We start from the raw sequence: 19204 nt of genomic DNA on the forward strand, positions 1-19204 counted from the left end.
ACTGAAAACAATGTAGAGCGGGAAATGTTTTGTTTGTTTTAAACAAAATCTTGCCTCTTTCTCAGCTTTGCTCAATGTTCTTGAAATTCCTTTCTGATTAAGGTCTATATTACACATTTAAAAAAAGCAGTTTTAAATATGATTTCATGTAAAAAACATTGTTTCACAATGAATGTTCACACAGATAAGATACGTTATGTTATGGTATGTTAACAGTAGAGAAGGGCACTCTTCCCACACCCCTACCACGGATTAATTTTGCTTAAATACATTAAACATTTAACCTTCTTGACTCATCATAGCTGATACTCCCCTCGACCTCCTATTAGTGTGATACAATACCACGAATATGTACTTGTAATCTATAATATAATACCATGCATTGGAACAGTGTTTATATGCTTTTTAAAATCTTGATTTACTCACTACATATAGCTATAAAAGCAATAGATGAATGAGCATACAATGAATAAAGATGCCATGGGCATGAATAAAGATGCCAGGGAAAAGGCCTGAAATAGGAAGTGTTGATTCTGCAGTGTGATTTTACTTCTTCAGATAATATCTAGGTACTAGCAAAACTTAGAGACATGACATGAGGGTATCTTTCATGAACAGGGAACCAGAGAGGGGCAGATTCTCATCTTAGTAAGTGGCAATCTATATTCATTCCCCTGGTCTAAATTGTCCCTAAAATTCTCACAGAACCATAGAAAGCACAACAAACGCCACCTCCAGACACATTTTCATTCCTCCTCCCTCTTCTCAATAATTAAAAATAAAACCATATGAAGATACAACAGATGTTAGTACTACACAAGATGTATGCAATACTACCCATTTGATTTTGCGCATAATTGTCTTCTCATAGTAAATAGTTGGATTAGTAGGTTATTAAGAAACATTTCAGAACCACTTTCTCCAAAGCTGTTAGCCAAGCAATAGAGAATTAATTATGCTAAATGTTATGGGTTTTTTATTAGCCTACGATGAAGTTTATCTAGCTTCTGATAAAGGGAAATATCCCTAGGTTGTGGCATCTGTAGCCAACATACAAACTATCAAAATCAGAAAACTTGAAAGAAAAACATATGGGAATTACCTGTGTTGAACACAGATGTAATTGGGTATTTTGAAAAGGGCGGGGGGTGGGAATTTTGCACGTGTTACACACTTCTCACTTTTCAAAGGGAGCAGAGGGAAATCTGCGGCTGAATAGTTGTCTGGTTTCCAAAATCAATATGAACTATCGTATTGCCTCCTTTGGGCTGCGACAGCCCACACTGTCAGACCCTGCACATGCTGAGGGAAAGATATGGGCTCTCTCCACGAGAGGGCAGGTCTTGCCCACACATGATTTCACCCTCCTCATCCTCACCCTGATGCCAGCAGCTTCCTTCTACTGCAACGGATGTGCCTGGAGAAAGTTCTGCTGTGGGACCAGGCACCCAAGGGAAAGACATGTTTCTACCTAGGACCCGCCATATCATTCTTGACAAGCCTTTCTCTTTGTAATACTGCTTTTAAATTATACTGATATATAAACCATGTATTATACTGAATTTATACATATATCCTCCAAAAGACTACATAAATTATTTCTATATTTTCATTAAATAATTTAGATGGAAACAGGGCATTTTTTCATAAGTAACTTCAGAATAACAGACTCTATTACAGTTGCTTCCTCTTTCTAACAACATTATAATTCTGCTGCTTTTATGTTCACAAGCAATGCCAAATACAGCTATTTGCATCTCTCATAGTGTATAACATTTCTGTGGGCATACTCAGAAAGAAACAAACAATACTTCCATTAACAACACCTCTCCAGCTGCTGTGACCTGAGCAGGAAAAAAGCCACATTGGGCACTGCAGTTTCAAAAAGGGTAATTAATATTATTAAACTTCTTTTTTCCAGGTTACTAGAAATTGGATATGCCTACAGCACCTACATGAACACAAGAACTTGCCAATGACGGTCCCATTCTGATGTGCTCTCTTCAGAGGCTGGGGAATGGACAGAGAACCTAAACATAATCCTAAAATAAAGATGTTCCTGCATTACCCCTTCTCCCTCTACATGACTGTCCGTCTGCTACTGGTCATTACAAAGGCAGGAACAGATCTGTTGCCACGCTCTTCTGGATTCCCAAATCTATCTATCTTTTTCTTAAGCAACAGGGAGGCTGCCCTGAAGAGGTCAGGATATTTGCCTGATGCTCTCTGGCATGGTCTTCAGACAGCTACATGCTGAGGTGCGCTCTCTTTGCACCTGGCTATGTTAAAAACTGCAAAGGAACAAAACATGAAAGGGAACACACAATCTGTGTCATGCAGGCTGATGAGGAGAAGCCACTGGTTTTGTCAAAGCCTTCGAGAGCAGCTGACAGAGCAAAAGATACAGCAGTGCTTGTCAACATCTTGAGAATATCTGCACTATCAGGTTAACAAAAGAGAGAGGGAGAGTCTTACTATTCCCTTTATCAATCAATAAAGAACAAGTTGTGAGCTTTTGAGGCTTTCTTAGACACTAGCTCCTTGACAGCGATTCCCTGGGCTTATCCACACTTAACACTTCAGCAAATCAAGGCAGCAGGACAAAAATCCCATCTTTATGGGGAGGCCTAATGGGATACAATGCAAGAGAGCTCTATTTTGCAGGGAATAGCATCAGTTAATATATATGGCCGCTCGCTAACAGTTGCATGTGTTCAGTTAAAGTGTGAGCTTATACAGCAACTAAGTAAAAGAAAGAGAGAAGAGCTGCTCCAGATGGCAGGACGGTAGGAGGGCATGCTTACCACCACAGCCAGATTGCGTGGAGGGTTGTCTTAATGTAGAAGTAGAAACAAGATGAGGAAACAGAGACAATAAAGGGCTCACAGACAGTCTAGAACTGGAATTAAACTAAAGTCACTTCTGCCAGAGCTTGCATTTCCTGCCCCAGTTCCAAAATGTGGGAAGGGAAAAGACAGAGAAAAAAAAATTGCTGCTGCTACAAATGTTGCATTTGCCTCTGCAAAGGCCCTGAGGTAAACCTACTCTGCTATAACCACCTATTAAGCTACACGAGTGAAAAATAAAGTGCAGAGGAAACGTACACCACGGTACTACTTCTGAAGTTGCCACCACTCTTCATATCCTGTGGAATTTTTTCTGATGCTCCTCTTCTGTTTTTTTTTTCCCCCCAAATGTTCTAGATTGCTATCATACATATTTATGAAGTAGAAGGCAGAGGTTAATGTCTGTACACGTGCTTTGCAGTTTCAAACTCCATACCCCCATGGCTTTAAGAAAGCCAAATGCAAAACTTTGCTGTGATATTGTTATTTAATTTCTAGATAGATTTCTTCATTTGGGGCCAGGCAAAACTAAAAAGACTATACTAAATATTTGGATTTGAAATTGATACAGCAGCTCTATTGAAATAATGGCATATAAAGAGGGGGAAAGGTTCAAGAGGAGGAAGAAACTGCTTTGAGGTTCAGGGACTAAATGAATGTTCTATGGACACAATGGGATCCCACTGGTTTCATGAACCAGGATCTAGATGAGAAATCCAACAAATGAGCACAAGAATTTTTACCAAAATTAGCTCTTTAACATGCAGTAAGCATGAAAACACAACACTGTGAATCTAATGTTCAAACACTGTGTATTTCTTTGTTACCTGTAAAGGGACAGGTGATGAGTATTAGTAATTTGGGTGTGTAAGCATATCATTAAAGATTTAAAGGTAAAGTTTTATGTGCAATTGGAAAATCACACACATAATATGAAGCAGGTATTGTTGCATAGAAGGTATTGCTGCATAGGCTTTTGAATTCCACAGAGCACTCTCAGCAGACATTTGAGAAAGAAATATATTCAACTTAGAAATAACTTACACATTTTTTCCCTCCATTCTGGAAATGGGAACATTCAGAAGCATTGGACTGCTTTCCAAGTTTACTTATACAAATTAGCTTTTCTATACAAGCTATTAGATAATGCAGATTACCTGTAACATTGCGCACAATGAAAGCCAACACACAAAAAAAGCAGTAGTAAATGCCTGGTTGTGTGTGTTCCTCAAATTATGCAGATATGCAACTATCCTTTATCATTCTTCAAATCTGTACACTGGCCAAAAAAGCATGCAAGTCAAAATGCCTACCAAGCAAGGAGACTTCCACAGACCTTGGGCTAATTGGAACTGTTTAAAATTCCACTCCTGTTTAATTTCTGAGGAAGAAGTAACACAGATGAAAATCCAGCTGACACTATGCCTGCTAGTAGAAAAAGTGCATAAAAGAAGGATGGCATTCTGGTCACACATATAAGCAAAACTCTGCAGCACTTTGCTTCTGTAATAAGAAATTATATCCTCTGTCAAATACCTCAAAAAGCCCCACGGCATTCTAGAACTGAACACAAAAAATAAGTGGCAGGTTCTAAAGTTTTTGAAACAGTATGTTTCAGATATACCATATAGCCATTATAGAAAAGAGTTCTAAAATGTCATTTAATAAACTTCCATTAATGCATCTGGAAAAAAAAAAAATGTACTTGAATTCAGGGACATGTCTGAAAGTGAAAGACTCCTGTACAAAGAAGTCAGTAGTCTAGGAGCTGGCACACTGACGCTGAGAGCCAGAAAGCCTCAGGGTAAAGAGGCAGAGATGATTGCTTTCCTACTTACGTATGGTAGGATCTTTATGTAGTTCAGTATGTTTATTATTAACCCTTGACAATGATATTAAACTACACACAAATTTTATTCATCCACTTTACAAGTAATTGTAACAGAGACCATCAAAGTCTCTGCAGCCAAAACTGTAAATAGAATCCAGCTTTTTAATATACCAGAGACATAATTCATCCACTCTATCAAACTGCTTTTTGATGAAGATACAAAAAATGTGTTAGGCCACATTCAATAGTCACTCCTTCAGGGATTTTTTTTTAGGATTTGGAACATGGGAATCCTCACGTTTAATTGCTTATCTGCCTTACACACAGTAATTACTCAAACCACTGGCAAAGGGTGTATCATGATGCCTTCTAAATGCTGATCTACAGAGAAGTTCACTCCCGCTTATTTACTATGCCATTAACTCATGTGGAAAATCTCTGAAGGTAATTGGTTAATCTACTAAGAATAAAAAAAAAAAAAAAGAAAGAAAAACCCCGCATAATGGTATGTTTCTAACAGAAGAAAACAAACAATTCTGACTACTTCTACCTTGCTACCACTTAGGTGAAGTTCTTTAATGAACTTTTGAAATAAGTTATTGAAGTTCCTAAATTATTGAAAGATGACCAACAAACTCTCATAATTTGGCCTTCAGTTCCACCTTGATATAAAGCAAATAATATTATTTGCAGAGGGAAGTCCTAAAACAAGTTGTCATTTTTAAAAGTGAAGTTTACAGCAGTCTACAATTTTTTTGGAAAAAAAATATATTTTTTTTAAATACTTGCCATTAAATTTCACACATGGATCAACAAAAGAGAGTTCAATTAAAGAAGTACCATATATAGTCTTGCATGCAGCGTCTATGGCTTCTCATCTGGCTAACTTTTAAATGCACAAATATTACTTAAATAAAAATAAGTTTTCATAACACGAGACGTGAGACTACCTTTAAGTCCTGTGTGACACAGAATTAATTTGAACAAATCCAACCAACAACTTCTAATCATGTTTAAGTGACAAATTTCAGGAACAAAGCTTTTATTTGTCCAAGAATAGTTAACTAGCTTTCTGTTGCTTGAAGCACAGGCAAAGAACATTCTGAAGAAAACTAAAACTTCCTTGTTTTATTTGGAAAAAGAAATGCCTAGTTTTTCCTACCATAGATGACTAGGGAAAGGGCGCCCATGCTGGACAGCTCCCAATGCTCCAGTTTGGAAACTGGATCCCTTTTTATACCAGGAATTTGGAAGAAAATTTTTTTACACTAATTGGGAAATTGAGGTTTCTGTTGACTTGACATATCTTCCCACTGCTTATACAAGTGTAGAATCTCCCTGTGTTTTGATTTCTACAATTCAAAGCATCTTAATCCTGATAATTCTTTTCAGAACTTCTCAGAGCATATACAGCACTGCTGTTCTTAAAAAAAGCTCTTCATCAATCTCTGGGTTTTTTCAGCCAACTGTGGTTTCAGTCATATATTATAAACCACTTAAAGATCAAAGCATATTGATACATTTTGATCATTTCCTTGTTCCCAGTGCTGGGCAGCTCCTCATCTCAATAGCTTTTCCGTCCTCTGTAGAGATTTTTCTTGACCATGCCCTAACTGCTTGTACCATTCAATAGCTAGAAACACAGCAGTTTTCCGTTATGAATCTGAACAAGTTAACAAAGTACTCACCACCCAGCCAAGGAATAGGTTGATGCTACCAATTAACTCTCATATTCCTACCTGCTGAGGTTTTTTTTTTCCTGTCTTTCAGTATCTTTTTTTAACTTCAAACCTTTTTTTCCTGTTCACTCCCTCTGCTATTTAGCCCTTCTGGGTGCTGGGTGGGTAAGGAGAAGAATATCCAAAATGAATGAGTAAATATTTAACTATTAAATTTTCAGTTCTAAAAATGAATTTAGGAAAATGGCACCTGGCAATTTCAACTACCTGCACTCAAAAAAATATTTTGTCAGACATAGAACTAATTATCAACTGATATGAATTCTAGTTTGTGCTCTTAATAAGACAGGATATGCTAGCTCTACTTAAATATGATTAGGCCTGTTGCTCTTCATCTCAATACCCAATCCTTTTCTCTAAGGATTCCTCTATTATGCAAATGAACAGCAAAGCAATTAAACACTTCAAAAAGGAAGACTGAAAATTTGTAATGAAAGAATTATCATCTTCACCTCCTGAAATATATAAAACAAACCACATGCCAGGAAATACTCTTCTGCATTACATAATGCTGTTGTTCTGTTCAGATGAAAACTGCCTACACCATTCACAGAAACATCTGAGCTGAAAACATTTGAGGTCACGTAAACATCTGGACCCATCTTGCCACAAAAATCTACATACCCTCTGGCTTCTGAAAAGTTGCAAGCAGAAGAATTGAGGACGCTTCCTGAAAATCTGTCCATAAAATAGAGGCTTCTTTTTTTTGTTGTTAAATAAGTTAATACGTCTCAATGGCTAAAGCTCTTACATGAGATTCTTACAATCCTGTATTTATAAATTCACTTCTGCTGAACAACAAATGAATTATGAGATAACACTACTACGGTACTGTCTGCATTTCACTTTCATATTTTTATCCTTTATAGAGAGGTATGTAATTTTATTATAAATCTGTCAAATCCAAACTACAAATTTCCACTAGCTTCTGTTTATTTGTGAGTACCTCTCCAAAAAACAACTTCTGGAGGTTCTTTCCATGTCTCTAAATAGCAGTGATTAATTCTGACACCTTCTAAAAATGCTGCATGTCATTACAGACTCCCCATACCCACAAATAAAACTAATCCATTCTGGTGGAGAAACAACTCAACACAAAATGCACAGAAGATTTGTGGTTTTTATACCAGTTAAAGTCAGACCTATCAGAATCAATGCAAAAAACCTAGACATTCTAGAAAAGTTAGGACTGCTCATTCAAATGAGCTCCAAAATTTACCTTTTTTGAACAGGCTTTATAAAATTTAGTCAAAACAGACTTTGCTGTTATATCATGCACTGGATCAGGATAATTGTATTATATATGCACAAACTTTGTAACTGCACTAAGTACCATATAGCCAGTTGTCTAACCTATTACTAAAAGTATATCTTCATTCCAAAAATCAAAACACACTGCAAGAAGAAAATTTCAGCAATAAAACTGTGAAACAACACAACCGTGTTGTGGCCTCTCTCTCAGGACAGCACACATCAGTGAGAATCTTGCTACACAACACTATACCTTATGCTGAGGTATTCATAATGCTGAAACCTGCTCTTACCACATTTATTGATACAATGAGTGACGACTTATTTTCAAAAATGAATCCATTATTCCTACGATGTGATGATGCTTTCATCCTTAAGCAGTTTTGAACTTTAATCCCAACATCTAGAATTTCCTTGAAGATCTCTCATACCTGTTACTGAAAGCAACACTTTGAAGCATGCACTCAATATACTGTCCGAGACAAGGACATTAGCTGGCAATTCTTGTGTCATCAGTGATCTCTCTTCACATGAGATACCAGTTTTATGGGCTACAGAATCTGAGATAAAGGCTCACTCTTCAAGGAAAATAGGAGAGTTCTCTATGTTTCACCTTGCCCTAACGCCATAAGAAGCAGAAGCAGCACTGACATCTTTCTTCCTCAAAGTACCAATAATACATGAAAGTTAAATTAAATATTTTACTTTCTTTTTGTCCCAAGCCTCACTATTCTAATCTGAAGTGTTCTAGGAACAGACTGTGGGCATCTTTCTTGGGAGGAAAAGGAGAAACTTCTTTCTGGAAGAGAAAGAAGCTGACTTCTTTCTATGCACAGGCTAAAAAGAAAACATCTGGATGTGGCATGTACTAATGTTCAGGCTCACCACCATCTATAGGAGTACTTGCCTACTTCAGGCAAAACCTTTGTGTCTGGTAGGATACCTCCACATCCTGCTAACTCAGAAGGAAGGAAAAAGGGTTGGAGAATTGCAACTGGTTTCCCGCAAGGCAAGGCAGCAGAGAGGAGGTATTCCTTTGAAAGGAACTTTGGAGAACAACATGCATGTCACAGCTTTATGTATATGTAGAGCTACTAACTATCCAATACCACTCCTTAGCTTATCTCTTATACACTGGGGATTTATTTTCCCCTTAACTTCTGCCATTTTCAAGTTTACAGTCTTATAGCAACATACTTTTTTAAAAAAGTGCCAAAATTATAGAAATGAAAACAAAGATTATTGGTTTTCACTCCGTAAGTGCTTAAGCAGTAGTAGATGTGCAGCACATGAGTTCATTCATTCTAACTGCTACTTCACCTATTAATTACCATTGCTAAAATGTATAAAGGGAGCTATAAGCACCCCAATATTCTGTTACATTGGCACAATGAAGAAAAAAATCTAGAGCTAAGCAAAATACGACTGAGACACCATGCACTGTTAGGCTGTATTATGAAATAAGTACCAGCTGAGTCTACTAGCTGTACTCACATAAGCAGTATCACTGGAACTTCTGAAAACAGAATTTATGCAAACATGGATGGCAGAACTAAACCCTTTGGGATAACCAATTTCTTTTTTCCTTCTCTACATTTGTTCAGCTACCTTGTTTGTTTCCACTCCTTCCCAAATGATCCAGTGCCACATTTTCCATTCTCTCTACCAAATTTTGTAATTTCAATGACACTGATACCTCACCTGAAGAAGATTCATCCTGCAGACTACAGTTTTATAATGCAGCTGTAGGTATCAACCAAGCCATATGGGTACTTTCAGTGCTTACTCTGCAATTTCTGATTTGCCAAATGTAATGGGTAGATTCCTATCATTATTCTTAACAGATAGGACATCTGCCTAATGTGGTTTACATACCAAAAAGACAAAAGGAAGTAATTTTAAACTATATATATTGGAATCTACATATAAAAATATTAGAAGATTTACAAAGCATGTAGCTGGTACAAACCAGGGATACAGAGGCATTTGTAGCTGGTTCCAACACTGCGACAAATGCCATGTGCACAAGGATTCAGAGCGCAGAAGTCAATCAGCTGAGCACATGCAGGTCCTGTAAATCCAGGACTACAACTGCAGGAGAAGGCAAGTCTATCTGCATAACAGGTTCCATTATTCCGGCAGGGAGATGACGCACAAGGGTCTATTTTGTCTTCACAAGAGGTTCCTAAAAACCCTAAAAAAAAATAAATGTTTTTGATAAGTAAACATTCTGGTATGCATACAATTTTAATAACTAAAGCAAGTTAAAAGTGAGTCACTGACATATCTATATTCCTATTTTTTTGTCCTATGAAAATTACAAAAATACAGACTTCCTAGATATATTTAACTCTAATTTTACCCATTAACATGGTATGATAGAAGATGCTTCAGGTAGAATCATATCATATGATTAAGACAGTGAAGTGGAAAAATATTTGTTGAATCTGACAGTGCTTATCCACTTTACAATGTGTATCTGGCTAGAAAATCAGAAGACACTTTCTAAAGATCAGGAACAGACTAGCCTGGAAAAAAAGAAAAGCCAAAGCCAGCCTTTCTCATTTCTTTTAATGCATTTGTTAAGAATAACAACCTCTAAAGCAGCACATGAGTTTACCTGAACTTCAGTAATTTAAAAGATTATCTTTTACAACAACATAATTCTTATTAGCAGGAGAGACAATGATTTATTGAAGCAACACCATGTAAAAATTAGCCATAAAGAAAAGGATATCCTTGCAAGGGAGTTGTTTTAATCAGATGTAGAAAATAATATTTGAACAAACTGCAGTATACTAGCTACAGTTTTTATCACATACATAGCAATGTGAAGCATGGCTACTGTACCCAAAAGCAAGTCAGAAAAGAATTCAAATTCTAGCACCCCTCCAAATAAAAAAGCAAACTGTCCTTTCCATTCAACTCTAATATTTTTTGATGAGTATTTGGTCCATTCATATAGACCACCAGTTTTCAGGCTCAGAATTCCCTGGAATATCTTACATTGTGGAACAGCTCTTAAAATTACAATACACTAATCACTGGGAATGAGAAATTAGGAGCAAATCGGGCCAGCCTCCACTCAAGGCTCATCAAGTCAGCTTTACCAATCCACTCTAGCAGAAAGTGTAAACCACTGCAGTTGTGCCAGTCGAAAAGACAAAGAACAGACCACATTGCCACTGCTACCCAGGAGACTGTAGCAACATTTCAGACACCAAAGAAAATAAGTAAATGAATTAAAAACTATTCCAGGTTTTGAAAAATATTTTATCAGAAATAGAGGAAAATAAATTTACAAACAAACAAACAAACAAGAAAAACCCCAACCACAAAATGTCCCCAATGGTGAAAGAAAGGATCAAGATGGAGGAGACGTCTCTGTATATAGCAGCCTGCAACAACTCAGAGCGTGAAAACAAATAATGACAGGTGACACTTTGGATTAACACTCAATATTGAACTCTTACCCCTGATAGAATGAAGCAGATTTTTGGCCTTACTTCTACAGGTTTTGTATCTATAAAGTCTCACTGCTGGATTAAAAGCAGTTGATGTATTAGAACTGAACCCCTATATTGTATAAAACTTATAATGAATATCAAAATTGAGACCAAATACCACATTCAATACATATTTTATAGCATCTTATATTATTTTTGTTTAAAAAAAGTCATTCCACATTTCAAGCAAGGTACAATTCACCAGGAAACAGTTTTCAGTTAATTTTGACAAAAGTGTTACTTTCAGGGCATTTTGATATTCTTTCTCTTCTAATTATTCATGATTCACATTCAGGTGAGTTAAACTGTGTTTAACTGTATTTCTGGCACTGTAATCATGGGTAGCAAGTCAGGAGCTGGCATTTCTGAAAACAAGTGCATAAGAAAGAGAAGTTTACATTTTAAAGCATAACAAAAAAACCCCAAACATTTACTAAAAGGTTCAAATTCTACAGTTTGTTCTAGAAAGATTGGGTCAAGACTTGAAGAGTGAGTGAGGGCTTAGATAATCAGCCTAAGGATGTTAAAGTTACACATGAGCTCAGTGAACTGCCTCAGAGAGAGGGGGAAATGGATATTAAACCAAGGTGAGTAACCCACACAGAGTGTACTATAGGGATCTACTCAGAGAATTAACAAAACTTAGATTATTGTAACTAAGAAAAAGATGGAAAGGCCACAACTGCACTGTGAGTTTGAGACAAAACTAGGATATTCTTGGGCACTGTTGGCAGCAGGATTTTAGTAGCATCCTCATAATATTAGGTCCTGGACAAATGACTCGAAAAGCCACATTTCCCTTATATGTTTGTAAGTCTTATGCCAGACCTATGGAATGAAAAACAAAGAAAAAATAATCCAATTTTTTAAAAAAAGTAATAAAACCAAGAAAAAAACCTAGAGATTGAACTTTTAACAGTTTAGTCATAAATAACTCAGGAACAGACCAGGAAAGAAAAGCAAGTCTGGCAGGGCACAGGCAAAGAACAGAGCCAAGAGCCTTCTGCCCTCTCCGTTTTGCAACCCTATGGCTTAGGGCGGGTTATCAGGACCACCTGCATACTAATGCTGAAGAGGGAGAGCTTAAAAACATTGTGGAATCCTGTATTAGAGGTCCCTCCTGTAGATGGTAACTGCATAACCATGAGAAACTGAAAAGAACAGAAACCCTAAAATCAAGAATCTAATTCCAGCAACAACTGGACAAATTTTAAAAGCCTGTACTATTATCATAAAATCCCGGACAAATCTAAAAGAATCTGCAAGAACTTTTAACTATTACCAGGAGCAGATCAGCCAATGAGTCTGGTGAAATCTCTACACTAACTCTGAAACCAGAATAAAAAGAATCAGGGAGACCTGAGGTCACGCAATGACTCTAATGCTGCTTCACTATAACCTTTGCAATAATCTTCCCTACAAAGAGAAGCTTACTGGCAGATGGCTAATGTTTCAAGTGACAAAGCACTTCAGGAACATATGCAGGTTTAAAATACACTAAAACATGTTGCCCTTGTGCTATCTTTGACTGCACTGTGAAATGCAGTTAGTTGATTCTGGAAGTTTAAAACTTATGTATGAGTTAAACATCCGGAAATACTCAAAGCAGCAGTAGTTACACACCTAAATTGAAGATCTATTATTTTGGCATTTCTAAATGTCCATTTAAGTCCATATCAATAAAATTGTTGAAAAAAAATAATACAAATAATAAATTTAAAACTCTGATTCAGAGGTATGTTGATTGAAAGCAGAATAAAATGCTGTATGTTTTTCAGACAGCTAACACAACCCCAACTCTGCATCTAGGTCATTATTGGTATAACACAGACATGACTGAAATGTGAAGACTACTGGTGTTTCGAAAGATCTGAATGCAAATTTTACCAAAGGAATAACACTGAAGGTAAAGGGGAAAGGCAATATTAGAAAAGATTTATAGTGCTGAAAACCACAATACAATATTTGTGCTCACACAGATCAGACCATTTGGCTAGCTGTCAAGAAGAGTAGTAAGTCAGGTGATATTCTTCATGTATGGCTACAGTCCTCCAGGGCAATGATAGAAACTAGATCAGAAAATTTTTTCAGAGATAGAAAAGCTCTGGATAAAAGCCAGATTCGTCATCCTGGTGGGATTTTAATTACTTGGCTATTGAAAGCAAAAGAGCCAGGTAAAAATCAAGGAAGTTAAACATTATCTGAAGATACTGTACAACTGCTTTTTATACAGCCTGCAGAATAACCAACTCGCCTGAATGTTATATTAGACCTAATTCCAAGAATTACACAAATGTGAAAAAATAACTCTGTGAATTGCTAGGAACAGGGATTACAAAATATTTAGATTTGAAATACAGGGATAAATATTAAAAGAAATACAGACAATTTCTTTTTTCCCTCCTATAGAAAATTGTTTTATGTGGAAATACAAGATGCCTGATGGAATTTCAACAGAATTCTGTAAAGGGAAAAAAGGTACTCATCATAAGAAAAAAAGAAATCATTAAACTGTACTTCTAAGATGTTTATTGAAATCCACCCTAGCTAAGTCTTAGCAGATAAAGATGAACAGAGGCTAAACCTGTTAAAGCATTAAGGAGAAGTCTATGAAAAATAGGAACAATTTGGGAAGATGCCAGGTAAAAACATTAGATTAGCAGAAAATACTAGAAACTAAACAGCCATAAAAATTTTTAATTAACAACAAAATGTTCTTCGGGTAAATTAAACTCTCTTATGGTAATATGAAGAATTCTGCATTTTCTAATCACCAGTAACCTTGGGAAATCTTCCATACGCAACAGCTGTGTGACCTAGTTTCCTGGAATCAAGATAATAGGTTTATTGTACATAAAACTAAAGAAGTTAAATCACATCTGCAAGATACACTATAGAAAAAGGCTTTTACATGAACAATGAATCCCAGAAAAAGTGAAGACCTTGAAACTTAAACTATTCTTAATCTAGGCAAATAACTTCTCCCAGTCAATTAAAATTCATGGTGACAATGTACTTTTTCTAGCTGCTATTGCAAATCAACACTATGAATCACAACTTAGCATCTTCTATAGCTGTCAAACTTTTTATTTTTTAAACCACAGAAACTACAATAAGAGCATTCATAAATTTGCTGCTTTCCAGTACTTCCAGAAATACCTGCAGGTATTTCAGGGTGCTGGCGCTCAGTGTGCTGCCTAGCTGTAGTTCTCTGCAGCTAGTCAGCTCAAATTGTCAGTAGCAAAATCAAATCAGTCCTGAAATGCGAATTTCAAGTAATGTATATGTTAAACTCCTAATCATAACATTGTTTTCTCCCTATCTTCTTCTACAGGATGGCTATGAAATCCACTATTGCTGATGAGTATTTTTCAAAAATATATGAATCTGAATTAGAAGATTTCTGCCACTTCTGTCAGAGCAGGTGACCTCCGCATAGAGAATGTAGCAAACCCCCAAGAATCCAAGTCAGTTTCATGTGGCTGGCCAGCTGAATGCTTCCTATTTTTATCAAAGATTAATGTTTTCCTACAATACTGAATGCAGTTCATCTGTAGACATCATGAAGACATTAAAATTGCATGTAATAGAACCTCAGAAACATCTTGCAACAGAAGTTTATTTCTTTGTTGTAATAACTGATCTGAGCTTTGTTCATTATTATCTGGCTTTGTTCAAAACCATATTCCACTACTAATTTATTTTAGTATTATCTTAGGAGCAAAATTAATAAAGGCTCTCCAAAAGTTTAAAATATGTAATATATACACACACAGGTACCAAGTCTTTCATTCTATCAACTTTACAAAATTTCCATGTGTAAGGAACACAACAGTGAGATTTGTATTACTTTTTTAAAAAAAACTTTTGACAAAGATTTCAATGAATTTAATAACTACATAAATAAGGATAACTAATTTGTCCATTGCTGAAACATTTACTGTAATTACATTTGCTTACTCCAACCAGCTTTTTTAATGTTTCTAATTATTATGTGTATATTGAATTCCACTTCAAGGTGCTTTGGGAATTTACATAACTTCTCAGTGACTTAAAAGAAAATTAAGTAACCAAATTTATAAATTGATCAATCAATCAAATAAAATGAATTAATATTACTGTCAATACAGTGGTAATGTATGCTATACATTACAATAAGTGGAAGAAAATCAGAGGAAATATTTAAGAGTGATATGGGTATTTATAGAATCATTCTGAATATAAATTTCAAATATCCATGTTCAGGTTGACAAATGCTTATCATGTGTAGGTTTTTAGAATGTCTAGAGATTTCTTTGCATGATCATTTGAAGGTAATATTTGCTAAATATATGTTTATTATAATGAAACTTTAAACCAGATAATCAAAAATCCCTACCTCATTGTAAGTACAACATCCCAAACATCCTTTCTGCAATAACAGAGCCAAAATTTTTAACAAATTCTTCAGTCCTTAGTATTGCTTAAGCTTCTTCACTATAAATTTGAGTATAAAATCCAATTTTCTCTTTAGTACAGGTGACTCAAGAACTTCAGATAGCTGTTTATTTTCTGACATATTTTGGACATTAAAATATATAATGCATCACACAGAAAATGGAATCTGCAAGCTTAAGGAAGTTTTCTTTACTAAAAGACCCTTAAGACAGTAATATTGTCTAAAGAATAATCATGAAATGTTCATATCTGATCTAGGCTGCTTTTTTAGTGCCTTAGATCTCACCTTCTGTAAGTTATCACATTCTTCTTTCATGAGCACAGATCTCATTTGTAAAAAGAAATGCACAATCTCAAGATCATTCCTCATTGTCTCTATCTCATTCCTTTTCCTGCCATCTTTTTCTTTTCCCTTTGTCATACTTTCCATCTTCTCTTATCCCTTTCTGCCTAACCACATTATATCTCCAAGTCTTTTCGTTTTCACACGTGTATAAGCTCCTTAGCTACCTTTCCCCCCAGTGCTGAATTAGCACTATAGAAAGAAAGGCCTCTTCTCAACAAGCAATTACCATTAAGCACAGCAGGAGAACAGCAGCAGAGCAAGAGACCTCACTTAAGTTAGACACCTATCACGGGGGTTTGGTACGTTTTTTTTTTAATGGAAAATTTGAGGACATGCTAAAAATAGCAAAACTGCAAGTTACTGCATCTGCAATTTTCCGTTAACTATCCTTTGTTGTATGTATTAAAATAACCAAATCTCTTCAAAACCCAAACAAAAGCTCTCGAAATATGCCTCTATGAGAGGATAACACCTCAAGAGAAGAACGAAGAATCATGGGAGAGGCAGTCATTAGTAAATTTAGACAATATATTTTGTTAAATCAATCCCTTTCTTTCCTTCCACAAAATATCTGAATTCCTGAGCTTGTTAGCATCAGTAGGTCTTCCAGAACAAGATGGAAAAGCAACACTTTATTACCCAATACGCCCATTAGGCTACTCCAGAGCAATAGCACTGGCCCTTGCAGGCAGACTGTGTCACCTCTGCACCAATGCTCTCCCCTCTTCGTGGAAAGGATACGAGTAGGAAGCCCAGCTACATAACTTCATGGGAAGCATTTGCTCTTTGAAACAATGGTAATTATCAGGGAGTCAGGGAAAACATTTGGGGCTACTGTTATCATAGCCTCACTCAAGAAGAGCAACCATGCTCACATGGTAGCATTTGTTCCTGCAAACCTAAGAATGATTTTCTCATGTCCAAGGGACTGAGATTCAGACATGGCACATACAAGACTATTCTTTCTAAGGGAAATAACCCTGGGCAGTCCAGAAAGCCGTTCCTGGAACTTTATATCCCCTCCAAAGAATTTTTCTACATTGGAAATACAGGTCAATATACAAAAACTGACTTTAACAAGAGTTGTAAGTGTATTTCAGTTAAATCTTTTTCTTGTGTTGCCCCAGTGCTTTTTGAAAACATTTATACCATGTGAGCATGTTAGACACATAAATAAGCAGAGTTACAGCTCTTCCCCCAATTCTATCCTCACTCTAGAACACAGCTGTTCTTGGAAACATGGAAATAATACTGGGAGACTAGAGCTGGTAACCGCACAGAAAGTTTCAGACAGGTGACCCAAAAAGCATGTTTGCCTATCAAAAAAATCTATGAGCAAAGAGGTACTTCTTGAAGTTAGCTAAGTAATTGTAATTTATTTTGTCTTTCCTTGTAAGGGTCAAAAAGTACATCGTATCTTTAAGGAGAGTCCAGAAGCCACAAAAAACCTCAAGACTCCATCAGAAAAGGAGCTCAGGTATGTAACACATAATAAGAACAGAAGTGCCAACAAACAAAAATACCAGAATACTGAGAAAGTGGTACCAATTTGCCCAGAAGGAAAGAGAGCAAAGCACACAGCCTAAATACTAAGCTAGTGCAATGGCAGCGCCAAAGTAAGCCTACTTAAAGCAGAGCACATGGCAGAAACAGTTGGGAACTTATCAAACACAAATATGGATCAGTGGCAAAGAAAGGAGAAGATTATAAATATTCAAGAAACAAAGCAGGCAACAAGACTGTAAGACCAAGTGGTATAACACAGAGATAACCAAACACAAGTAAAACAGAAATGAGAAGCACAAGAAATTGGTTCTCCTGCAGCAGAAAAGCTGCCATCAATAACAACGCTATGCATCAAGCAGTGGCACATCAGAGAACTGCTCCATCACTCTCTTTGGGGAGGAAAATCTCCCTCCAGAGCTGAAGGCAAGGTTTTCCTCTCCTGTGCTCCAGGCCTCCCACACGGCACAGGGGAACTGCGCGGGGCCCTTGGCGCAGCCAGTTGGTGCGCTTGCAAGAGCAGCCTTGCTGCCTGCGGCTGTGCCAGGGCCTGTGGGCCAGGCTGTGCTGGCAGCCAGCCCTGCTCCCCGTCACAGGCTAATTGCCGCTGGCACCAGCTCCCTGAGCAGGAGAGCGGCCACAACCCCACACAGCAGCCAAGGCATAAATGCCTTTCAGCAGGGCACTGAAGAGCTACAAGCACCGTATCCCAGCCGCAGCACCACTGCACACCCGCGGCCGGGGGGCGCTGGCGGCCAGCCCTGCCCCCCGTCACAGGCTAATTGCCGCTGGCACCAGCTCCCTGAGCAGGAGAGCGGCCACAACCCCACACAGCAGCCAAGGCATAAATGCCTTTCAGCAGGGCACTGAAGAGCTACAAGCACCGTATCCCAGCCGCAGCACCACTGCACACCCGCAGCAGGGGATGGGAGATGTGGCCATCTAGGGACCTCAACCCAACCAGTAACCCTGTCCCACGGCCAATGTCTCAAATGGCGTTAGGAGAGAAGTTGAGAGATGGTCCGAATACTCATTAATAGGTCATCAGAAGCAAGCAATTAAGGTATGCCACACATAGAAACAAATATGGCTGTTCTAAAACAACCAAAAATCCTAGTAGCTGTTTTTCCAAGCATTTATTACGGGAAAGATCATTTCCTGCAAAGCATCCTTAAAGATCCTTGAACAGATTTCCTAAGAAAAATGCAAGTAAATTATTGACCAAGTCTAACATCTAATAATTTTCTCACTGAATTTTCCTACTAGTTCTAAGGCAAACAATTTTCAAAATTTGTTCAAATGCAAGATCTGCACTGCTGTCAAAATGTCAGTGTCTGTGTTTCAACACAGCTGTTAAGTGGGTCACTCATTAAAGCACAACGCTCTAGAAAAGCAAGGAATCAGTCTAAAGAAATTACAAATAATCTTCATTATTAAGCAAGTATATATTACCAGAGCAGTTATCAAAGACTTGTACCTTTAAAGCAAGCATAAGGTGCTGGCAGAACAAAACCATCCACAGATCAAGTAAGAACAGAATTATAATTAGTTCAGGGTTCTAATTTTAATTATAAATAACTAATAGAAGACTTCATAATTGAGAGCTTTCAGTCCTGATAATTTTTTTATGAGCAATTTAGTCATCTGCCATTTCAGTCAGCAAATTGTTACAAAAGCATACACTAGCATTTGTGGTGTCCTCATTTCACATAGTTACATTTACAGTGTTTACCAATGAGAATCAC

General features: G+C 37.0%; 1 protein-coding gene across 1 annotated transcript in view; it reads right to left on the minus strand.

The window, feature by feature from the left end:
* The window catches only part of DNER (delta/notch like EGF repeat containing), an 80709-nt gene that overhangs the window by 20112 nt on the left and 41393 nt on the right, over window positions 1-19204 (minus strand). Inside the window, exon 8 of the mRNA XM_035895213.1 lies at window positions 9637-9861. Coding sequence (XP_035751106.1) covers window positions 9637-9861 — 225 coding nt within the window. The remainder of the gene's footprint in view (window positions 1-9636; window positions 9862-19204) is intronic.

The sequence above is a fragment of the Egretta garzetta genome, unplaced genomic scaffold (genome assembly GCF_000687185.1).
Source record: "Egretta garzetta isolate BGI_Z169 unplaced genomic scaffold, ASM68718v1 scaffold425, whole genome shotgun sequence".
NCBI lineage: Eukaryota > Metazoa > Chordata > Aves > Pelecaniformes > Ardeidae > Egretta > Egretta garzetta.